The sequence below is a fragment of the Misgurnus anguillicaudatus genome, chromosome 22, assembly GCF_027580225.2.
Source record: "Misgurnus anguillicaudatus chromosome 22, ASM2758022v2, whole genome shotgun sequence".
Taxonomy (NCBI): Eukaryota; Metazoa; Chordata; class Actinopteri; order Cypriniformes; family Cobitidae; genus Misgurnus; species Misgurnus anguillicaudatus.
Window position 1 is genome coordinate 15,699,719 of NC_073358.2, and position 25,830 is coordinate 15,725,548.

Consider the following 25,830-nt stretch of genomic DNA (forward strand, 5'->3'; position numbering starts at 1 on the left):
GTCTTCAACGTAAATCTCTTTTCTTGGTTTTGTACAAAATCAGTGCATTTCAGGAAGACAGGATACCTGGAGCTACAAAAATGTTTACAATAACATTTTTTTAGCAATGCAATGGGTACACTTTAAAATAGATTAGTCAATTTGTTTACTCCATAACCAAAAACACTTTAATAAAATGGTTTCACAGTCTTTACTACTTTTCAAAAGTAGATTTTTTAAAGAACAACATTTAAAGACACATGGGTGTAAAATGTTAACATGGAGCTTTCAGCTCACTTAACCACATTGATAAAGATCTTATCCCATAAACAGCAAATATCCATTAAATGGGAGAAAACTGAAACTATAAACAAATGATTTTAGAAATGCCTTTCTTCTAGAAATTGCACAAGGTTGCAAAACAAATATATGCCATGATTTCCATCATCTTCAAATGGATCAAAATTCTGCTGAAGTGTAAGCATTGTTGTATCACTGATGGTAATGTTAATTGATGGAACAACAACATTATTATTTGTATGTAAGTCTGAGAGTGTTACACTGTCATCAATTCCAAAACCACGCTCTGTGTCATAAATGCCATTCATACTTGGGTTATGAATTCCTGTATTGTTGACTATGCCCCTTTGCCAAAGCTGAAGAGGAGTTTGCCCCCCTTGTGTTGATAGACCATGGTTATTCCACTGGTTCTGAAATTCAGCAGCACTTCTTTGTATTCGTGGCAAATAAATATAATGAAGGCAAAATAAGTGAAGCTCGTTTAGTGAATCTAACACTCCATGCTCCTCCATAAAATTGAAAAGATTGACAAACTGAAATGATACTACTCGATTTAGCTCTGCCCATAACCTCTCAATTCTTTGATTGTGCACTGACCTGCCAGTAATAACACTTTGTCTGTTTAAACCTCTCCTGTAAAGCATGAAACGGGCAACACCAGTGTTTTCAAGTCCATGATCACACCTCACCCTAGATGGTGTTCCGAAGTTCTGAACACCAGCAATGAATAGTGACAAAACACTAGAGGCTCTGTTGTTGTCTAAACAAGCAAGGTAGATGATGGTACGACTGAAACCATCCACACAGCCATGGAACACCATCCTCCATCTCACAAGTTTGTGGTTTCCGTCTATGTGCCTGAGAAATAAAACCACAGTAAATGATTTGTGGTAAAAATTAAAAGAAGGTTAAACATAAATAATTTAAAGACTATGGGGTGTTTTTTTTTCCAGACAGGGTTTAGATTAATCAGGACTAGGCCTTTGGTATATTAGGACATGTAAGGAGTTTTTTATAAACATACTATACAAAAACATTACTGGTGTGCTTCTTGAGACAAAACAATGGCACTGATATATTTTAAGTTATGTCTTACTTAAGTCAGTTCAAATATGCATTTACAGTTGACATTTCAAATTACAAAAACAAACAGAAATTGTGTACTGCACCTTTAAGTATGCTACTTCTATTACGTCCAAGTGGATTGTAATAAACTTACTCTTAAATTTGAGCTACTTCATTTACAGTATTTACCCTTTAAGGGATTTACTTACCATAATTGATTTGAAGTTGCAACACTGTAAATTCTTCTACGAATTGTACGCCGTCTTCTGAACGACCGTCCAATAGGATCGAGTTCTTGTAGACTCTGTCTGACACGCCATCTTTGAATGCGTAGCTCACGTGACCTCAGACTCCCATGCACATATCGTTCACCTGCATTTGTTGTAGACTGAAGAATTTCACCAACTATTCTGTTCAGGTTATCATTTGATAGTGTTGCATACACAAGTGGCTGAACACCCAGCTGCTGTCTGTGCCTGTACAGAGTCCGAGAGCTTATGCCTAAGCACATTGCAATGCGTTGCCAATTCATTCCCAGGGATACCAAATGAGAAATTTGCTCTCCTGAAATGCTGTATCGAGGTCTGCCCTGATGTCCAGTAATGAGAGGTGGAGGAAACAGAACATAACTGTTCTCAGACCTAGCTCTTTGTCTGGATTCATAAGTCGTCCGCACTAAATTAAGACATCCATATAAGGACTCCAATGTAGTTACTGCTGCTCTATTTCTTGAATCTTCAACAAATCTTGAGATTGAAAGAAATCCACACAAGGTTTGAATGTGATCAGAAAGCTCTCTATGCAGCCTATCATGCACAAAAGAATCTGCTTCTCTTTGCATTCGTTCCATACATTCCAGCACATTGTAAAAAAATTGTCTGATGTCTTGTTCATTGCTACTTACTCCTAAAAGTAAAAACTGTACTTGAAAAGAAAAAAAAATGACTTTGAATAGCATTATGCTAAAGTAATGAAGAAGAGCTGCTTAAGTCTTGCACATGCATTTCCTGGTCTGAGAGTGACTTCCTGCTAAAAGAGGAAGTAATGGATTAGAAAAAAAAGAATTGAAAGGATGTGTAAGGAGAAATGTGTGTGTGTGAGAGAGAGTAGAAATGTATGTGTGTGAAAGCAGAATGTATGTGTGTGAGAGAGTAGGAATGTATGTGTGTGAAAGAAGAATGTATGTGTGTGAGAGAGTAGGAATGTATGTGTGTGAAAGCAGAATGTATGTGTGTGAGAGAGTAGGAATGTATGTGTGTGAAAGAAGAATGTATGTGTGTGAGAGAGTAGGAATGTATGTGTGTGAAAGCAGAATGTATGTGTGGGAGAGAGTAGAAATGTATGTGTGTGAAAGAAGAATGTATGTGTGTGAGAGAGTAGGAATGTATGTGTGTGAAAGAAGAATGTATGTGTGTGAGAGAGTAGGAATGTATTTGTGTGAAAGAAGAATGTATGTGTGTGAGAGAGTAGTAATGTATGTGTGTGTGAAAGAAGAATGTATGTGTGTGAGAGAGTAGAAATGTATGTGTGTGTGAAAGAAGAATGTATGTGTGTGAGAGAGTAGGAATGTATGTGTGTGTGAAAGCAGAATGTATGTGTGAGAGAAAGTAGAAATGTATGTGTGTGAAAGAAGAATGTATGTGTGAGAGAGAGAGAGAGTAGAAATGTATGTGTGTGAAAGCAAAATGTACGTGTGTGAGAGAGTAGAAATGTATGTGTGTGAAAGAAGAATGTATGTATTTAAAAGGGGAATGTATGTACAGTCTTGTTCAAAATAATAGCAGTACAATGTGACTAACCAGAATAATCAAGGTTTTTAGTATATTTTTTATTGCTACGTGGCAAACAAGTTACCAGTAGGTTCAGTAGATTCTCAGAAAACAAACAAGACCCAGCATTCATGATATGCACGCTCTTAAGGCTGTGCAATTGGGCAATTAGTTGAAAGGGGTGTGTTCAAAAAAATAGCAGTGTCTACCTTTGACTGTACAAACTCAAAACTATTTTGTACAAACATTTTTTTTTCTGGGATTTAGCAATCCTGTGAATCACTAAACTAATATTTAGTTGTATGACCACAGTTTTTTAAAACTGCTTGACATCTGTGTGGCATGGAGTCAACCAACTTGTGGCACCTCTCAGCTGTTATTCCACTCCATGATTCTTTAACAACATTCCACAATTCATTCACATTTCTTGGTTTTGCTTCAGAAACAGCATTTTTGATATCACCCCACAAGTTCTCAATTGGATTAAGGTCTGGAGATTGGGCTGGCCACTCCATAACATTAATTTTGTTGGTTTGGAACCAAGACTTTGCCCGTTTACTAGTGTGTTTTGGGTCATTGTCTTGTTGAAACAACCATTTCAAGGGCATGTCCTCTTCAGCATAGGGCAACATGACCTCTTCAAGTATTTTAACATATGCAAACTGATCCATGATCCCTGGTATGCGATAAATAGGCCCAACACCATAGTAGGAGAAACATGCCCATATCATGATGCTTGCACCTCCATGCTTCACTGTCTTCACTGTGTACTGTGGCTTGAATTCAGAGTTTGGGGGTCGTCTCACAAACTGCCTGTGGCCCTTGGACCCAAAAAGAACAATTTTACTCTCATCAGTCCACAAAATGTTCCTCCATTTCTCTTTAGGCCAGTTGATGTGTTCTTTGGCAAATTGTAACCTCTTCTGCACATGCCTTTTTTTAACAGAGGGACTTTGCGGGGGATTCTTGAAAATAGATTAGCTTCACACAGACGTCTTCTAACTGTCACAGTACTTACAGGTAACTCCAGACTGTCTTTGATCATCCTGGAGGTGATCATTGGCTGAGCCTTTGCCATTCTGGTTATTCTTCTATCCATTTTGATGGTTGTCTTCCGTTTTCTTCCACGTTTCGCTGGTTTTGCTCTCCGTTTTAAGGCATTAGAGATTATTTTAGCTGAACAGCCTATCATTTTTTGCACCTCTTTATAGGTTTTCCCCTCTCCAATCAACTTTTTAATCAAAGTACGCTGTTCTTCTGAACAGTGTCTTGAAATACCCATTTTCCTCAGCTTTCAAATGCATGTTCAACAAGTGTTGGCTTCATCCTTAAATAGGGGCCACCTGATTCACACCTGTTTCTTCACAAAATTGATGGCCTCAGTGATTGAATGCCACACTGCTATTTTTTTGAACACACCCCTTTCAACTAATTCAACTAATTGCCCAATTGCACAGCCTTAAGAGCGTGCATATCATGAATGCTGGGTCTTGTTTGTTTTCTGAGAATCTACTGAACCTACTGGTAACTTGTTTGCCACGTAGCAATAAAAAATATACTAAAAATCTTGATTATTCTGGTTAGTCACATTGTACTGCTATTATTTTGAACAAGACTGTATGTTAAAGGAGTATGCATGTATGTAAAAGGAGTATGTATTTGTGTGTGAGACCAGAAATGTATGTATGTGAAAGAAGAATGTATGTGTGTAAAAGAAGAATGTATGTGTGTAAAAGAAGAATGTATTTGTGTGTGAGAGCAGAAATGTATGTATGTAAATGGAGAATGTATGTATGTGAATGGAGAATGTATGAGTGTGAGAGTGCCAGAATGAATTTTGGCTTGTACGGCCCCTCATACCAACACGAACCAGATAGATAGAATTATAGTTTGCATATAAAATTACATATATTATTGTTTATAGTGTTATAGCAGAATAAAAAGCTTGTGTTAAAGGGACATTCCACTTTTTTTGAAAATATGCTAATGTTTCAGCTCCCCTATAGTTAAACATTTGATTCTTACCGAGAAAATATACTCTCAAACTGGCACAATAATCAGGGACTTTGCTGATGCAACATGGCCGCAGCAGGCGCAGCGATACCACACACTGCCGAAAATAGTCCCCTTGGTTACCTTCAATGGCAGGGGACTATTTTCGGGCAGTGCGTATTATCACTACGCCTGCTGCAGCCATGTTACATCAGCAAAGTCACTGATTATTACGCCAGAATGAGAGTATAGGTCTAACCATATCTGCAAATAAAATAGCAACTTTTAATTTCCGTCTGTCTTAGTACACAATGTAATTACAGAAGAGTCAAGTTTTAAATAGGAAAAATATTGAAACAGATCACGACCCACAGTTCGGCTCGCATGCGATTTGCGGATTAATATGCAAATTTAAATAGGGTGAAAGTTGATCATTTGCACGTGTTTCAAAGGCTTGCAAATGTTAACACTTAAGTGATTTTAAACAATTTAACCACAAAAAGGCGCTAAAATAAAAAAAATTCTGTACACACAGACGCACATGAATTTGAAAGTGTCCGGCCCAACTCCAATCAAACATGATTATCCCTACGCCCTTCAAAGATCAGAACTCTTGATGTATAAAATACATTTGGCGAATAAAGCACTGAAAAAGCACTGAAAAAACATGTGGAGCGACTGTTTATGCAGCATCTTCTTCCCGAAGCGCCGTTTGGAATTCGTCCTCCGTCCTAACCGGTTCAGGAACGTCAACTTTAGGGTTGAACCAAAAACCAGAAACTACTGTTTCTGTTCGGAACGAACCAATTGGGAAAAAATTCAGGTTCAAAGCCATGATGTAAACTTTATATTAAACAACAACAGCATTTGTCTTGTAAACTGATTTAAAATGATCACGTGCTGACTGTCGCATGTCACATAGACAACAGAGTGAAGTAAGATCTGCTTAACTCAGCGGTAAGTTTTATTTCTCAAATATCAATGGTTTGTGTTCTCTATCATTAAAAATGGTCAAGCAAACAGCATGCGCAGGGTTAATGCATATGCACGCGCGCATACATAGGCTACGTATGTGTGCTTGTTGTCAGTGACGATTACTTTTCACAAACACGCTCAAGCGCGGGATATGTGTGCTTGATTTTTCTCAAAAGTGACAGCCCTAATAAGAAGATCCTTTATAAAAACATTACGCGTATACAGACAGGAGCCATCTTAGAAAACATTTCTCGATAAGTCGAGCAACGAATGTCGTGCTATATACATTTGACACCCCTATAATCCATCCCACTCTGAAGTGTTGCTGAACTCAACGGAAAAGCTAACCACGCCAAAGTAAAGTGAGCTGACTCGACCTTACCTGTAGGGTACTATGCAATGGAAAAGCGCCAAAACCCCTTTAACCATAAAACAGGGTTAAAATTACGTGCTGTCTCTGACTACAATATAGTCAGGAGGCCAAAACTCAAGGACACCTCGACACTTGGTCCAGTGGAGCCGGGGATTGAACCACCAACCTTCCGGTTTGTAGACAACCTACATGAACCACTAGGCCACTGCCGCCCGATGATGATGAAAAAGTGGCAACGGCAGCTGGGATTGATGATTAATGTTGCCCACATACGGGCTGCACATGAAGAACAGTTTGTCTGCAAACCAGGGCTTTGAACAGGTTTTTTCCCAATTGGTTCGTTCTGAACAGAAGCAGTATTTTAACGTTTCTGGTTTTCGGTTCTACCCTAAAACTGACATTCCTGAACCGGTTAGAGCAAAAAAAAATGAAGTTCCCGAACAGGTTAATAACGTTCCATGTCAGCTGTGGGACATACAAATAAGTATGCTGATCATTAGGACATTAACCCTCTGGGGTTCGACCATTTTGGGACACTGTCAGAGGTTCTGACATGCTCTTACATTTGGTCTTTTTTCAGTTGCTTTAAACATATTAATGACAAGTGTCTCATACCACTGCGTTCAGCACAAACTGGGCTAAAATATTATATGAGCTACATGTATGTACATGTTTGTATTTTTGAGAGAAAAATGTTTATGCGTGGTTTTTAAAAAAGCAAATTTTTTAAGTCACTGATATAAGTCCACAAAACCCATACTAAACATGTTTTAACAAGACTTTTCTAAACAGAATCTAATCGTCAAGAGTTTTCTCATTAAAATGATGTGAAAATCATTCTGCTTACTCAACATTCTGCTTACAGTTTTTGTTTAGAGGGGCCGTATGCGAGAAAGGATTGATTTACAGCTAGCAAACAAAGGCTCGCATAATGAGCTGCATAATGAGGCAGGAATGTTGGGAACTACAGTAAAGAATGTGAGGACAAATGTATACATGTTTGTTTGAGGTTTATTAAGAAGTTAACAATATAATAAAAATAGAGATGAAGGTCAGTAGGACATTTTCAGTTTATTTAGAAACAAACTCAATTCAAAAACTTAACTTGTATAAGAAACTGATAAACAACAGAGCTGGTCATGTGGCTAATGTTACCATATAACTTTATGTCCAAAAAGTGTTTTTCCACTTCATAGTTTCTGTACTGATGAGAGGGATGCAGACCTGTAAGAGAGTTATGGACAGCTGTTAGCATAAATTGTCCACAGAAATATCCTTACATATATAACTGATGGGTAAATATCACTGATAGTACATTCATATAAACTATCATGTACACAAACTAAATTCAGAACATCTCAGATAAACATCTGCAGTGATTAGTTATATAAAAAGCTGTTTTCAGATGCCCATCCCCTTATCGTCTAGCTTCTGTTTTAAACGTGTTTCTGTAAGCGCGTATGAACTTTAAAAACACATTGCATATGGCGGCCATGTGCGCGGGCTCGCGTCTCCGTGTAACGCGGCACTCATAAAAATGGTGTCGCGTGTAAAGCGCAATGTATGGAATTGCCTTGCATGTAAACAATATGGAATCATTTTACAGCAAATCCCGCAGTGCAGCATTACTCAAAGTTGCCATGAAGGATACGAAAGTGAATAACTGTGTCTAACACGGTACAACATGTAACAGATATTCGCCATTACGGGAGGTCACGCGTACTCGTTTGTAAATAAGCATGTAAACATGGAATCATATTACAGCACACACTTAAAAGATACAGCAGTTCAGGCTTACTGAAAGTTGCCATGAAGGATATAAGTGAATAACTGTGTTTAACACTGTGCAGCATGCAACAGTGAAATCCGCCATTACGTGAGATTGCGTCCTCGTTTGTAAATAAGCATGTATACATGGAATCATATTACATCACACACTTAAAAGATACAGCAGTGCAGGCTTACTGAAAGTTGCCATGAAGGATAAAAGTGAATAACTGTGTTTAACATTGTACAGCATACAACAGTGAAATCCGCCATTACGTGAGATCGCTTCCTCGTTTGTAAACAATGCAAAACTTTTTCAATCCGAAGCGTGCCGTCTGCTGATGCTTACTGTGCGTAGGCTGAACTGCACAAGCCATGAGCATATTACATGATAGCAAATATAAATAGTATAAATTAACTGTTACTTACTTCCAATATCCTCCTCCAGTGCGTCCTCCATTGTTCTTCTTAGGTAACGATAAAGATAAAAGCTTCCTCAATGTCCAGACATAAATTAAGATCTTCCTCACGTGTGTATGTATAAAGTTTAAAATCCAGACATGCGGTAAAGTCTTTAAATCTGAACTTAAATCAAACTTTACTTTTTAATGTTCGAGGTGCTCTTCATTACCATGTATTACTACTAACTAGTTACTAACCCCTAACCCCAAAGAAGTGAGAGAACAGTTATGTTAGGATAGAATTATTAACTATAGTGATATGTCAATTAAATATAGTATGTGTTACAACCTGGTTCATTAATGAAGTCAAATAGCACCATAGACCACCATCTACAGTTCTACATTTCGGCTTGACATTAAAGTTTTATAACTTGTGCATCATTGCACTGTCTCTCCCTACAAGCTTTAAACTTGGCTTGACTCATTCCCATAGATAGGGGTACTGATAAATAGAACTTTTGGGATACTATGTTATGTTTCCAAGCTGATATTCACTTTGAAAACTGGTTCTCTTTAGGCGGAGATTGTTTTTTTCATGTTCTAGTTCTGTTTTCTCTTACATTGTACAATAAATGTTCATTCTCGAGTTGAGCTGGAAACCAAAAAAATTGTCCTGAAATCGCTTGCACAAGTAAAAAAATAATAATTCAGCTTGACAACCACCCTAATCTCTTACCTATAGGTGTCTTCTAACAAAAAAAATAGGGTGACAGCTTGTACCAAAACATGTCCGCAAAAGTCTTAACGGAAGCCCTTTTCAGAATTGGCCCCCTGACTAATATAAAAACGTAAGATTTACATTACCATAACATCTTCACTCTGAAGAGTCGCTCAGCTTCTTCTAACTCAGTCAAGTCTTTTAGAGAGAGTGATAGAGTTAATGTGTAGTAGCTACTGAATACACTATAGTTTATACATTTAGTACATTACTTAATTACTTGCCATTTACCTTTCATTATGTACCGTGACTGGATAATCCATCCATTCTCTGACCTTTAATAAAAAAATACAAAGATAAACTTAATAATTAACACCTGTCACCGGTATCAACTGGCAGAAATTCACTCTTACCATACAGCATATGCGAAAGAGCTCAGGAAACACTCTGATGGGCCTACTAGGGCTGGGCGGTATGACGGTATATTCCGTTACCGCGGAATAAAATGTCAGACGTAACAGATTTTTCTATTCCGTCTATTCTGACGAATGCAAATATGTGGGCATGGCTAACTCTGCTCTCCCACATGTTAAAACAGACTTCATGATCATCACATCATAGCATCTGTCATATTTATAATATCTAGAGCTTCGTCTCTCATATAGGATAGGTAGGCTATTCATCCTGTCTCTAGGTTTTTGCATATATACCTGTTCATTTTACATATTGCCTTTTTTTAATGTAATGTATGCATAAATACAAAATACAATGAAGGCATACTATAGCTTGAATAGTCTACTAAATTAAAAAAATTATCAAGACTTAATCTGTTGTTATCTTCTGGGCATTTTCACTTTAACATTATTAACTTTAAATTGCTCATAATTTAAAAACTGTGGTGGACATTTAGTTAAAAGCTAGAGGGCCCTATCTTGCACCCAGCGCAATTGACTTTGTCAGTGACGCATGTATCATTTCGTATTTTGCACTGGCGCACAGCGGGTTTTTCCCTCCACAGACGCACGTCGGCAACCTAGGGAATGAACTTGCGCTCCCTGGGCGGTTCAGCGCAAAAAAGGAGGCGGGCTCCGGCGCAAACCATCTCTTATGCTATTTTGCAGTTTCAAAAAACAATTGCGCTACTAACCAAAAAAAACTAGTCTAAAGTCAGTGGCACGTTGCACATTGTTCATTATGCTATTTTAAGGGCGCATGCTTGACCATAATGTATATAGCGTGCACAACGCGCATTGCTTATCTAATCTACACAGATGCAACTGTTATTTTTGCAAATCATAAATTGTTACAATAAAAAATATAAGATAAGGGAAAACATTAAATCATAAATTGTTACAATAAAAAATATTAATACATGAGATAAGGGAAATCATTGTGGTGAGCATTGTGGTGATAGTTTTTATTTATTTTGTGTGGCAGCGTTAAACAATTATCATGCAAATAACGATTAAAATATTTTCATAAGTTTGTTGTGTGGCTGTATTACGTTTATTTCAGGCTTGTGCACAATTCAGAATTGAATTGAGAATGACTCCTAAATTCCAATTCAATTCTTGAATTTGAATTGAATTTGAATTGATGTCAAAAACAGGATCTAGAATTACAATTCGAATTTGAATTAAAGGAAGCAGAATTGCAATTCAATAGAAATTCAAAGAAATTCATATACATATTATACAGTAAGTAAGTGTTAAAAATGAAGCTTTCAGTATATGTCAGATATGATTGCATTACATAATCTATAAATTAAATAAGTTTGAACTACTTGTACAGATTACATTAACAGAAAATGTTTTCCTCCAGCAATTAATGTTCAAAACTCTAGTCACATAACAAATAATTAAGTTTGATTTTTTTGTAATTGTAATTTTGTGGAACACGATGGAACATGATTTCATTTCCCAGAATGTTTTACTTTAATCAAGTATTTAAAATGGTTTCCAAACAATTTTCCAAAGTAACTTTCCTAACACTGAATGTATGTGAGATTCTTTCTGTTTTGTTTGTGGAATTTCTTTGAATTGCCATGAATTTAATTCCACTTCCTGTCATTCCAATTCAAATTCAAATTCAACTTCCTGTAGGGCGGAGTCAATTCAATTCAAATTCCAATTAATGAATTGAATGGAGGCCAATTCTGAAATTCTGAATTGTGCACAAGCCTGGTTTATTTTATCTAAATAATAATTAAAATGTTTTCATAAGAAACCTTCATGTATGTGAACTTGATTTGTAAGTGTACTTTGGGGTTGAACCTTGCTTGCGTTTCTTGTGTCCGATTTCAAAGTCCCCAAACCCTTTCAGCGGTGAGGGTGGACGCAGCGATGTCCTCCTGTGTGCCCGGCGTGCCCGATTTATGCTGGCAAGCTTGGGATCCCCCCGTCTCCTGACATCATTGTAGTGCTTGGCGCAGCTGATGAGACAATGCGGCTATTTCCTCTCACGCCTGTTTAACCGACGCTGATTTGGGCGGGTTTCTCCCATCCCCATACAAAACAACTTCTCTGTCTTTGACTGCTCTTACAAGAACGTCGGTCTCCTCGGCTGTGAACCGCTCCTGGCGTGCGGCTGTCAAATCCGTCATAATAATAGCAACCCGCCATGGAACTTGCGCCCTTGCGTTTAAAGGGAATGTTGGCTATCGTTCTGATTGGTTTATTTGATGTTACGCCCAAACCACACCTATGAATAATGAACCTACTTCAGACCAACCCCTTATTGATTTGCGCCTGGCGCAAGACTTATTTCTCCCGCCGGGAAAATAGCAACAGCGCCCAAGATCCGCCCACAAAGTCACTTGCGCTTTGCGCTTCGGACTTGCGTTTCAGATCGTTAAAATAGGGCCCAGAGTGAGTTGCAAATTTCTGTACATTTTTATAATAAAAAAACAATATAAACTGAAAAATATTTATACTGTGAATATACCGTTCCGTGAAATAAAATGACTCATTCCGTGCAGAGGCGTCATGCCCATTGAAACTAAGGGGGCAGCTGCCCCCTCGGATTTTTGAGCCAAATGGATTTTGCAAGCAACCTCAAAAATAAAAAAGCGTCCATTAATCTTTTAATCTGTTTAAAATGCCCAAATTGTCAATTCTGTGCTGCATCCGTTTCACTTTTCAGAGTTTTGATAATGTTTTGATCGTGTACATTACTTTATTCTGGCGTCAGGCGCTGCAGTCGGCGCAGCCGCAGACGTCAGCGTCTGCGCGCGTTCACGAGCTTAGCTGTTGCTGCTGGCTGCATTTGGCTATCTTAGGAATTAAAACGTGTAAGACACGCTCACAACATTTCCAAATCCCCAGTACGGTAATGTGTTGTTAACCTCCTCTGTGTAGAAATTGTATGGTTTAAAATGTGACCGTCTCGACCTTTAGTAGCAGGGGCGGCGTTTGCGTATGGCAGGGTATGGCAGTTACCATACCCTAGCATTCAGAAAAAACACCAGAAATCAACAAGCTATAATGATGCTCATTAAAGATCATTTTAAATATTTTCAGTAGAACATATCTAAACATTGGTACATCACTAATAAGGATCATTTACACGTGTGTTCGACTTCATGCTATAACACTGGAACCGACAGGCGGATGACATCAACGTGCCGCGAAAGCGGTTTGAAATCAAACTCTTCTGATGATTCCTCGACTCACCCTCGCGGTACTTTGACGTCATCGGCCTGTCGTTCTTGCTGCGCGGCTTGAAGTCGAACACAATCTATAGTGAGTTTCGCGCTGCAGGAGGTCTCATGATGACCGCTGCTTTTATAATCTGTATTTTTAACATTTAAACAAACTCATGGTTCTACCCACACTCGCGCTTTGCATATTGCATATTCCAGAAGTAATGATTTGCACTGTGGATAAATAAACATGTTCTCTTCCACTGGGAATTGTTGCACGCGTTTTTGTCCACTTGTGGAATAAAAACTGCACGATGACAAAAGGTAAGACTTGTTTTTGCATTTAGCTCTGCTATACTAAGAGTTTTATTTAGTGTTTTAGTTGGATATGTGTGCTCTATCACATCATTTAAAAGTCTTTATTGTGTGTTTAGTGGTTTTGGCGGTTGTCGTGACAAGATTTGTGAAGGGATGTCATAGTATGTTTTGTTTTGATATTATCTTGTTTTAGTTTATGTGTTGCTGGAGTTGTACTTAGTTAAGAATTATTTGAAAAGCATTTTAAATAACCATGATTTCTATTGTTCTATTGTTGTTGTTTTTCATTTGCATTGCTTCCGTATTCTTGTCAGTAAGTGTACATCCGTGCAATCGTAGTATGATTTTGTACAGGTTGGTGGAGTTTGTACACATATGTGGTTATAGATTCGTTATTTGAGAATGGCCTTCTTGTACGAAGAATTTTTGCCAGTTGTTGTGAAAAATGCATTAATGACAGAATTAAACAAGTCATTAAACAAAACGTAAATAGGACACATGCCGTTTCAGATGTAAATATGATGCCAATATTTCATTAATCCGATTGAATAGGATTTGATATGAAAGTTAGTCAACACTTTTATTTTGGAGGTTTTTGCACTATGGCAGGGGCGTTTAGAATGTTAGAAATGTAAGTGCCATGGAAAAGACTGAAAGCTCTATAATATAATTTGTTTGATGTATGTGTATGCACAAATTTCTGTGAGCTTTGCACACTGTGCCCCCTTAAAAAAAATTGGTGCATGACGCCCCTGATTCCGTGGAATAGATTTTTGGTCATTCTGCCCACCCCTAGGGCCTACAAAAAGAGAATAAAAGGGAAAAACACTGCGATTAGGCAAGGTTTAAGCCAAACATTAGTTGTAATTTTGGTGAGGTAGTATTGACTCCAGCCATGTCAAGCGATAAGTGCTTGGCCTTGCAATGTCTGCTTAAACACAAACATAACCCTCTCACTAAAATAAAAGTATAACTCTTACATAAATATAAATATAAGGAATGTCAAAATGCATTAGATATGAACCTTTTAAATATATTAACTAAAGCACACCACCTGTTGCCAGAAAGCTGTTTTTATCTATCCGTGTGTCTCAATCAGCTCCCTTGTTCAGTAGTCAGGGCACTGATCAGGGAGTCAGCCATTTTAAGGGCTGTCTCAATCTCAAAATCCGTTTAGTGCACTGGAACGTTCGTTCCCTAAAAATTCCCACAATGAAACGCAAAAATCAGTAAGCATCAATGGTCCCTATGTTCCCTTACCGGAAATCACATGACCTTTCTGAAGCTCGCCAACCGAACATCACGATCCAACTCAATAAACTTTATGAAATGTTACAGAACTTTTATATAAGACAAACATTTGTTTAGTTGTAAATATAAACACACATTGCTACACAGTAAGGGACCACAATCTACTCAATATTTAAAATAATAATATTGATTTAAAATTGTAAATATATTTATTACATTTAAAATGTAATTATATGCCTCCAATTTTAGGCACAGATATGTAAGAGAATAATGACAGCATTTTTCACAATGTACTGTTTTTAAAATTAAGTCGGAGAGATGTTGGTTTTGCTGGTTGTTGATGAGTAACAGCTGTGAGTGATTTACAACGCGCTTGTGACAGAAATAAGTGAACATTGTCCCAATGTGAAGTGAGCTAGGGTCCTTACCAGTGCACACATTATACTGATTCACGACCTCGGGAGCTAGGGAACGAATTGAGACACACGGTATATAATTTACATTCAGATGTAACAGTTACACTACCAATGTCTGTGAAAATGTCTGTAGGCCTACACGTTATTTTTCTAGAACAGTAATGACTAATTAGGCTTTAAACAAACTAGACAGCAAGAAACGTATGCAAAATATATTAAATATTTTAAACTTACTTCTAAAACCCCGCTGTGCTGTTATCATCTTCTCACTTCTGTCAGATTTTCCCGGTCATTTTTTTTTGTTCTGCGCTTTTGGCCTGAGTGGCGGTTGGCAACTGAAGGGTCATTAGCGCCTCCTACTTGACTGGGTGTAGCGCATTCAATAGGCAGGGGATGAAATTTTTATTATATGCTATGTTCTTTTGACTATTTATTATTAATTAAGCAATACATTTAACACGATTTAATAATAATAATAATAATAATAATAATATGTAAATTCGCTAAACAAACACTATACTAAAAGATATAAAAGCAACATTAGGTTATTTATTTATTTATTAACTTTACAAATCCCTGCACAAATAAAATAAAAACTAAACTAAATTAAAATAATAAAATAAAAATTAATAATGTAATTGATTTGTGATTATTAATAATAATCAGTATCAACTTATCACTGTTTGTTAATATACACAGACATAGTTGGCAGTTTTCTGATGATGGTAAACTAGATAAAATAGCCGTTGATTCCCCATAATGATCATACATTTCAAATCTTCTTGAACACTCACTTACATATTTAAAGATTATCTGACCAGATATTTTTTACTTGCTGTATAAAAGCAAAAACTTGTCTGATGGTGATCCTGGGGGGGGGGTCTTTAGGTCACAAAACTAACAGGACTTCATAATATAGTATTTTTAATACAATAATGCAGTGTTTTCTTTGTCATTTTTGACAAATACATCCACAAAGTACCATAACCATATGCCACAGCTTTAAAAATGCATCAGTATCACATGCATGTTTACATACATTTATTAAATATGTGGAAAACAAATATGTATGTCACATATTTATAATTAATGTTGTCCATATATGCGAGAAACCAATACTATACTGTAATATATGCAGATATATGGTATCATATATTGATGACCCCAAATATTTTTTTCACATGTTTGGACATATAAATGTTCATATATGTTGCAGGCATATATTGTGTTCTCAGATAAGTCAAATATATGTATATAGATATGTGGAAAACAAATATGTATGTCACATATTTATAATTAATGTTGTCCATATATGTGAGAAACCAATACTATACTGTAATTATGCAGATATATGGTATCATATCTTGATGACCCCAAATATTTTTTCACATGTTTGGACATATAATTGTTCATATATGTTGCAGGCAGATATTGTGTTCTCAGATAAGTCAAATATATGAAGAGATATGTGGAAAACAAATATGTATGTCACATATTTATAATTAATGTTCCCCATATATGTGAGAAACCAATACTATACTGTAATATATGCAGATATATGGTATCATATCTTGATAAAACCAAATTTTTTTTCACATGTTTGGACATATAAATGTACATATATGTTGCAGGCATATATTGTGTTCTCAGATAAGTCAAATATATGTATAGATATATGTCATACTATGTAAAATATAAGTACATATATGGCCATATATTACATTTTTGTATGGGGAGGACGGTAACGTTACACCTCTCAGACGTATAAATAAAGATCATATCAGATGTCCAACGAGCATTTAGAGCATTGGATTTGGTAGACGATTTGCTTAATGTTCTTATTTCTATGAAAACTTTCGACTCATTTAGACAGGTTCACATTTGTCTGCGTCTCTGTTCATTCAACTATGGGCTGGACCAAGTGTCAAACAGAAATTGTGCGTTGCGTTAATCTCCGTTAATAAAATTAGTGGCGTTAAAATGAATTTGCGTTAATTTTGACAGCCCTTATACATACACACACACACATATAAAAACGAATAAGGAGATTAAGCGGGTTCTGCCGGTGATCGTTGGTCAGGCATCAGCTGGGCATCACGTTGAAGGACGGCCAGTAGATCAGAGGTGTGGCGTCTTTCACATCTACCGGAACTGGGTCTATTTTTCTCATTGTCCTCGGGGTCGAGGACGAGACAGGGAGAGAAAAACAAACTCATAATAGCATAGGGGCCGTTCACATGTAATGAAGTGTCACACAGTGATGTGGTTTAAATCAGCTTAGTTCCAGACAGACTAACTATTGCGGCATAATTATATTATCTACAGTTGAGGATTTTGCAAATTGGGGGCCCAATGCGAAGGTATATATGGTAACTAAGGGTCACCTTCCGATCTTTGAGAGAAAATGAAACTGAAACCTGTCGACCCGTTTGACTAAGGCCTGAAGCCCCACTGTCGTCGTTAATGCAGGTTCAGTGGCAAACGGGTCTATATTGCATACTATTTACAAGACCACAATAAAATGGCAACATCGCAACCTGACCATACGTGTCAATCCGTTTGACTAAGGCTGGAGGCCCCACTGTCGTCGTTAATGCAGGTTCAGTGGCAAACGGGTCTGTATGGCATACTACTCGCAAGAAACAAGAAAGCGCCAAAATCGCAACCCAACCATACGTGCCAACCCGTTTGTGCCATGATTTCTGTCTTATCGGCTGTCGTGTGCTCTGCTTTTCCTGTGTTTGTTGTGTTTTGTTGATTTCTCACTGACGTATGCTTTGTTCCGTAAAAATAACTATTGCGAGTTAAGTACCTTTACTAGACAAATTATGCGAATGCTTTGTTGAAGAGAAAAGTCGGACATCGGTTGGTAAATCATTCCAGAGCTTTTAGACACTTTTGATAGTCTAGGGATAATCAATAGAATTTTGAGACCGTAGTGTGCGTGATGGTTTGTATTCTGATAGTAATTCTCTAAGATATGAGGGTGCTAAGCCATTTAAAGCTTTGCAGGTGATTAGTGATATTTTAAATTGTATGCAATATTTAACTGGTAGCCAGTGTAAAGATGCCAGAATTGGGCTTATGTGGTCATACTTCTTAGATCGAGTAAGTACCCTTGCAGAAGCGTTTTGAACTAGCTGAAGCCTGTTTACCTGATTTGCCTGGCATTAGGGTTCCCACCTGTCCCGGTTTTACCGGGATTGTCCTTCTTTTTAATAACCTGTCCCGGGAAATTTATCAACTCTCCCGGGACACTGAATGTCCCGGTTTTTGAAAAGCTATGTGAATATGAAATTTAACGTGCGCACGGCAGAGAGGGAGACCTTGCGTCTGTGTGTGTGTTTGCCTCATTTAGCGCATGTAAGACAGAGAGCATCCTGATTGGCCTGTTTCAGGACATCAACCAATCAATTGTCAGTGTGGGCGGGCTTTTATCTCTTCTCCCGAACTAATCAGTGTATCTAGAAACAGGAGCGCCATGGCAGAGGGAGAGTGCCCCAAAAGCGAAAATATAAGACACATTTTACACCAGACTACACGAAAGTGTTAGCCTGACGTTGTCATACTCAATTCTAGTCAGAATTTGAGTCTGATACCGCTCCATTGAGCTATAATTATGAGGCGTGTCTCAACCGAAAAATGCGTCTGCACTCAATTGGATAGACCTACGACCAATCAGAGCAACGGAGTGTATGTTGAAATTACGTCTTTGCAGCCTGACCGAACTGCTAGTTATTTCGTTACGACACTAACATTGTGATTATACTAAGTCTGAGTTAGCGAATGTACATCAACACCTACTATGTTTACAACATTTCGTTTATATCACAACATGAAGTATTTACTAAGTCATAGAGTATGACTATCTCTTACCATTTGTACGTTAGGTGAACTTCATCCACGACGATACCCTACGTTGGCTTGAAAATATTGGAGCCTAGCATGTCCCTCCACTTATTAGACAACCACGATTCCGGGCTTCCGAAAAGAAGCTGGCAACGACCGCTAATTATATCCATCTCGTCGTGCACGCTGAGTTGCATCGCCGTGATAAGGTTGCCCATTTCAGTTGCGACCAACCTTTGCCGAATCCCATAAGAAGGACGGCAAAAACATCAACAAATGCCCTGCTCGCGTTTCTCTGTTCCTCTTTTAAAATCAATGCTCTGTCGATATCTTTTAGAACAGACTCAATGTCAGAATCCACACATCTGAACTCTACAGCGGCAGCCATTCAACACACGCGCTCTTTGGTGACGTGGTTCATTACGTTACTGTCGTTTATCTGTCAATCATCGTATAAAGCCCGCCCTCACAATTTGATTCGTCGGCCTGTTTTGATATTCTCATAGTAGCTCCTCAACGGTGAATCCCCAGACCGATCTTCCCCGTATTTCAAATCGTGGTGGGCGGGGCTAAGATCGGCTGGCACCCAGGCTACGAAAGTGTATCCCTGTCTTAAAAGAGTTAAAATCTTGCATGGTGTAGAGTTTGTAACAGTGACTTCAGCTTTTCCCATGGCAGGTTAAATGATTGTAAAATGCATGTTGAGGTGAGTTCAACAAGTTTAATTTCATGTGCATATTTGCTAGTTGCTATTTAGACCTGTTTAAAGTTGCAATGGAATATAAATAAAAACAGTTTACATAAATAGTATAAGCAGCTTTAATAAATTGTAATCCTGATTTACATATTTTAACATAATGAACAAATAATTGGGTAACACTTTACAATAAGGTTCATTAGTTAACATATGAACTAATAATAAACTGCACTTATAGCATAAAGCAATTTTGTATCTTTGTTAATGTTAATAATACATTTATTTAAATCTTGTTAACATTAGTTAATGCACTGTGAACTAACATGACTAAACCATGAACAGCTGTATTTTTATTTACTAACGTTATCAAAGATTAACAAATACAGTAACAAATGTACTGCTCACGGTTAGTTCATGTTAGTTAATACATTAACTAATGTTAACAAATAAGAATTGAAAAAAAAAGAGAATTGTAAAGTTTTAGAGAATTGCCAATAATTGCATAGGCCTATGGAAATTTTATGCTATGGGGGGGGGGCTTGTGAGCAAACCAATTGGCCGGGTCATCGATATGTCCAGGTTTTTTATCAGACATGGGTGGCAACCCTACCTGGCATCCCCCGAGTAGCAAGTTACAATAGTCTATTCTAGAGGTCATAAAAGCATGGATAAGCTTCTCTGCGTCAGATGTAGACAGTATATGGCGTATTTTTGAGATATTTCTAAGATGGAAGAATGCTGTGCGGCAGACGTTGGCGCTATGACTATCGAAGGATAAGTTGCTGTCGAACATCACACCTAAGTTCCACCACAGTGCAGCCATCTATGTGCAACTTGTAATCTGACATATTATGTTTGTAGCGATTCGGTTCAATAATAAGTATCTCTGTCTTATTGGAGTTGAGCTTAAGAAAGTTATGTGCCATTCAGACACTAACATCGCTAATGCAGTCTGTTAGCTTAGAAAACGTGTGTGTTTCGCTGGGATGTGAGGAGATGTAAAGCTGGGTATAATCTGCATAGCAGTGATGGGAGTAACGCGTTACAAAGTAACTGTAATTCCACTACTTCTAGCAGTAATGAGCATGTAACAAAGTATTTTTTTAAATCAAGTAACGCAATTACAATTACTGAAATTTAAATGAGTTCGTTACTCATGTTACTCTATTTTGTAAAAAATAGACAATACATATCTGACGTCGCAGGACCGTGGTTGGCGGCGCAATGAATCATTACTTCATCATAGCTGACAGTGCATATAGAATGAACATGAAAAATCTAAAAGGGACAACATACCTTTATTTACAAATTGTGCGCAAGTCATAATCCATCCAGTCTCATGTTTGTAAATTATCTTTGGCAAGCAATCCCAGTATGACATCAACTTGCACTTGTAGTCCACAAAATTAATAGATCTGAGAAATGTTCATATATTAGATGTTTACATCGGCTTCATGAAAGAGAACGATCCGCGATTGTTGTTTCCACTAAAATATTCACACTGCGCTGTACACCCGTGTTAAAACTACATAGTATGTGTGAGCTCGTTTTTAGTTGTAGTTTCAGTCTCTCCGTATCCGAAAAAGCAATCCACTCGCTCTGTGTCCGTCCGACAAAACAATCCATGTAGCCTACTCCGTTTTCTGATTAAATATCTTCCTTTAATCTTGTTTATCATTTTAATCAAACATAAAAAATATAAAAACAATATTCGACCAAAGAGCGCAGTACTTGCCGCAAGCTTCATATGCTGTGTTCCAATTCAAGGGTTGTGCCCTACTAAGCATGCGATAAAAGGTGAGCACTCGGTCTTTCAAGGCGCTCAGAAGTTCGCGAAGAGAACTGAAATGAGACGGTCTAACCTTCGGAGGACCCATAATTTGCGTCACCTGCTGCACGCGCACCGCGCCTGTCAACAGGACACAACGGAGACGTTTCTAACGTATTAAAATAAATATGGAATCAGAAAAATTTTTTACTCAATTGTCTCCAAATTTTTAAAGAGACACTACACAATTTTAACACATTATATATTTTTGTAAACACACAGAATATTTGTCTAAATGGTCTAAATGATAAACATAAATAAACTAAGCTTACATATTAAGATAATTTCTGACAAAAATATTCAAAGGTTGAATCTGAAGCAAAATAGGCTCCTACAGTATGTGATATAGAGTCTTACGTGTAAAATAGCCCATCCATATCATTTTATTGTTTGACTATTCAGTACTGTTCATATTTACATTTAAAAAGCAGACATAAAAGTAACTTAAAAGTTACTTTTCTTAGTAACTAATTACTTTTGATATACAGTAACTGGTAGAGTAATTCAGTTACTTTTAAAATAAGTAACTAGTAACTGTAACTAATTTCTAATTTTCAGTAACTTGCCCAACACTGCTAGCAGTGAAAACTTATGTTATGTTTCCTGATAATGTGTCCTAGCGGTAACATATATAACGAGAACAGGATAGGACCTAAAACCGATCCCTGCGGTACACCGTATTTAACCAGGGAGTGATATGACTCTTCCTCATTTACATAAACAAAGTTATAGCGATTGGTTAGATATGACCTAAACCAGGCTAGCGCCTGGCCACTGATAACAACATAGTTTTCTAGTCTATTGAGTAAGATTGTGTGATCTATTGTGTCAAAGGCTGCACTAAGTTCTAGTAATATAAGAATTGAGATTTCACCACGATCGAATGTTAATAGGAGGTCATTTGTAACTGTAAGCAACGCTGTCTCTGTGCTATGGTGGGGCCTGAATCCTGATTGGAACTTTTCATGTGTACTATTTTTTGTCAAGAATGTGCGTAACTGGCTTGCCACTACCTTTTCTAATATTTTCGAAAGAAAAGGGAGATTTGAGATTGGTCTAAAGTTATTAAGCTCTCCCTGGTCAAGCTGTGTTTTTTTAATCAGCGGTTTGAAAAGTTTGAAAGTTTGATCTAGCGATGAGTTAAAGATATTTAGAACCGGGGTTGACACTACAGGGAATACCTCTTTAAGTAGTTTTGTGGGAACGGGGTCTAATATACAGGACGATGATTTGGATGATGTGACTAGTTTAGAAAGCTCATCTATTGTCACTAATGGGTAGAGTGGTGGCTGCTTGGGTAGCTACAATTTTTTCCCTAATAGCCGTAATTTTGTTAGAAAAGAAGTTCATGAAATCGTTACTATTGTGTTGAAGTTAACTATTGGTTTCTGTTTGTTCTTTGTTTCTAGTCAGTTTCGCAACTGTGCTAAAGAGGAAACGAGGGTTATTTTGATTCTCATTTATAAGCTTGCTAAAATAGGTAGATCTGGCGGTTTTAATAGTCTGTATGTAGTGTTTAACATTCTCTTTCCATGTTGCACGCCATACCTCTAACTTTGTGCTTCTATAATTTCTTTCCATTTTTCTAGCTGCCTTTTTAAGGGCTGCGGTGTGATGGTCATACCATGGAGCTGGCGGTTTTTCTTTGATTCTCCTTTTTTCGAATGGGAGCAACGGCATCCAATGTGTTAGAACAGACATTGTGTTCAGGTTTTCTATTACAATATCTAGATCGTCACAGTTATCTGCTACATGTTTCATTTGGGACAGGTCTGGAAGGAGTGCTAATAAAGCTATCTTTAGTGGTGGAAATTATTGTTCTGTCTTGTTGATAGCATGTTGTGGATTGAGTGATCCTATCTAGAAGTACAGTGTATGACACAAGGTAATGGTCAGAAACTGCATCACTCTGAGGTGATATTTCGATGTCATTAATATTGAGTCCGAGTGACAGAATTAAGTCTAATGTGTGCTTACGAGTATGCATTGGCCCTGTCACGTTTTGTCTAATATTGAGAGAATTCAGAACATCCATAAATGCACGTCCTAATGCATCTTTTGGGTTATCCACATGGATATTAAAATCACCAACGATAAGAGCTTTATCTACAGTGACTACAAGCTCAGACAGGAAATCTGCTATTTCTTTAAGGAAATCTGCATGGTGGCCCGGAGGTCTATAGATTGTAGCTAAGGCAAAAGAAAGCTGTTTGTGGTTACGATCAGTTATTTCCATATTTAACAACATTAGTTCAAATGATTTAAATTTTAGTTCAGATTTTTGGTTTACTTTAAAAGTTTTGTTGTGTATTGTAGCTACACCACCCCCTCTCCCCTTTAATCGAGGTTCGTGTTTATAATAATAGTCTTGTAGGGTGGATTCATTTAAACTAATGTAGTCGTCTGCTTTAAGCCAGGTTTCTGTTAAACAGAGTGCATCTAAGTTTTGGTCATTAATTATTTCATTGACAATAGGTTCTTTATTGGTAAGCGATCTAATGTTAAGAAGGCCGAATTTTAACATTCGAGGTTCATCTGTTAATGTAGTGTTTTCTAATTTTATATTAATCAGATTTGTACCAGATGTAGCAAGCGGTGCTCTGTATTTATTTGTTCGGGGAACAGATACAGTTGAAATGTGTTGATATTTTGGTAAGATCGACTCGAGGTGCTGGGATATAAGTGATGTTGACATATCACGGCAGCTAACAGACGGACGGTTAAGCCGATCCGTCTGTTTCCTGACCTGGGCCAAGGATCGTCAGACTATATCAGAATTAAGACTATTGATCAGATTTCTAGTGAGTATAGCACTTCCTTCCGATGATGGGTGAAGGCCATCTCGGGTTAGGAGGAATGGTCTCCCCCAGAAATGCTTCCAATTGTCTATAAATCCTACATTATGCTGAGGGCACCACTTTAACATCCAGCCATTGAGAGACACTAATCTACTATGTTTTCATCTCCCCGGTAGGCGGGGAGGGGACCAGAGCATATTACATTGTCTGACATTGTTTTTGCAATTTCACACATCTCCTTACCTCTTTCCCCGCCATTGACAAGATATCTCGTCAATTAAGAGAAAACGCTTCCCCGCCAATGACTAGTATTTCCGTCTTTCCGCAATACCGCTATTATCCACTAGGTGGCGCCCTTCCGCAACTTTTTAAACCCGGAAGTATTGCCCTATGGCAAGCTGCTGCATGTCCGTGTCGGTTTTAAAGAGCGCTCTGTATGGGATCTCTATGACAAGTCCGTCACAAAAATTGAATTATCTTTGCTTTTTGCTCAAAATGTGGTGTTTTTGCAGAAAGCAAAAGCTGATTACAAAAGAACTACTAAAACTAAACGTTTTTTTTTTTTTTTTTTGAAAGCAGAGGGTCTGTTCTTTCATTTGGTATATTGTATGTTTATATATTTGAAGAAGAACATTTTCTTGAAGGCATTAAACTTTTGTGAAAATCATGATAAACGCTGGCGCTGGCTGGCAACTTTTTAAAAAAACGCTGGCGGGGAAGAGTTAATAGTATCTTTGGTGATTTCCGACTGGCAGAGTCTGGTGTCATTCATGCCAGCGTGAATAACAATCTTAGAAAACTGCCGCTTAGCATTAGCCAGCACTTTAAGTTTGGATCTAATGTCAGATGTTCTGGCTCCCGGTATACAGTCGACTATGGTGTTTGGTGCCTCAATGTTAGTGTTTCTGAGTATAGAATCTCCAATGACCAGAGTACTTTTAACAGGCGTTTCAGCTGGTGTCCTTAGGGGATCGAATCTGTTAGAAATTACCGTATGGGTCTTAGAAGGACGCCGTATATGACTATGCCGCCTGACAGTCACCCAGTTAGTCCGCTAACTTGACTCTGATGTCGGAACCGAGCCATGTGTATTTTGATAAACATTATGCGCGCTCAATACAGTATTTGTAATATTTACATTAGCATCTGATGTCGGAACCGAGCCATTAGTCTTTTCGCTCGATACAGTATTTGCAACAGTAACATTAGCGGTTTTGCTATCCTCAACTAGCGTTCGGATGCGCGATTCTAGTTCAGCAACCTTCTCAGTTAACTTTACTACTTCAATACACTAAGTGCATGTAAACCCCTCTAAAAGCTAAACTATACATGTGGCAAGTAGTACATGTTACAATAACAAGCGGAGTCTTACCGCTTTCATGCTGGGCGATGGCGTCTTCGTTTACCCGAATGTGGTCCGCGGAGCTGCATCGCGTGGGGTGCTCGCTTGTTCCACGACTTGGTCGCCTGCGAACGTCTGGGGCCAGGATGATGTGGGGCATGCTGAATCTGCGAAGGCCGGGCAGCGGCTCCTCCACAGCTTCCCGATCGCTTTCATGCTGGCCGATGGCGTCTCCGTTCACGGTCCGTGAAGCTGCATCGCGTGGGGCGCTCGTTTGTTGCATGCCTCGGTCGCTTGTGGACGTCCTGAGTCAGGGTGAAGTGGGTGCTGTACCTCGCGTTGGATCTGCTAA

The 25,830-nt window shown here is 38.0% G+C and overlaps 1 protein-coding gene and 1 long non-coding RNA gene across 2 annotated transcripts in view; both read right to left on the reverse strand.

Moving 5' to 3' along the window:
• LOC141358817 (uncharacterized) overlaps positions 1 to 15,280 on the reverse strand; it is a 32,016-nt gene extending 16,736 nt beyond the window's left edge. The window contains exons 1-3 of the long non-coding RNA XR_012365268.1: positions 15,199 to 15,280; positions 9,631 to 9,674; positions 9,486 to 9,537 (exon numbers count right to left, since the gene is read on the reverse strand). This is a non-coding gene — a long non-coding RNA (uncharacterized lncRNA). The remainder of the gene's footprint in view (positions 1 to 9,485; positions 9,538 to 9,630; positions 9,675 to 15,198) is intronic.
• Positions 165 to 2,812, reverse strand: LOC129418290 (uncharacterized). Its single transcript, XM_055173237.2, has 2 exons — positions 1,554 to 2,812; positions 165 to 1,137 (listed from the first exon to the last, which is right to left on the reverse strand). The coding sequence occupies exons 1-2, from the start codon at positions 2,300 to 2,302 to the stop codon at positions 360 to 362; spliced, it is 1,527 nt and encodes a 508-aa protein (XP_055029212.1). The 5' UTR covers positions 2,303 to 2,812; the 3' UTR covers positions 165 to 359.
• Positions 15,281 to 25,830: the final 10,550 nt, after the last annotated feature.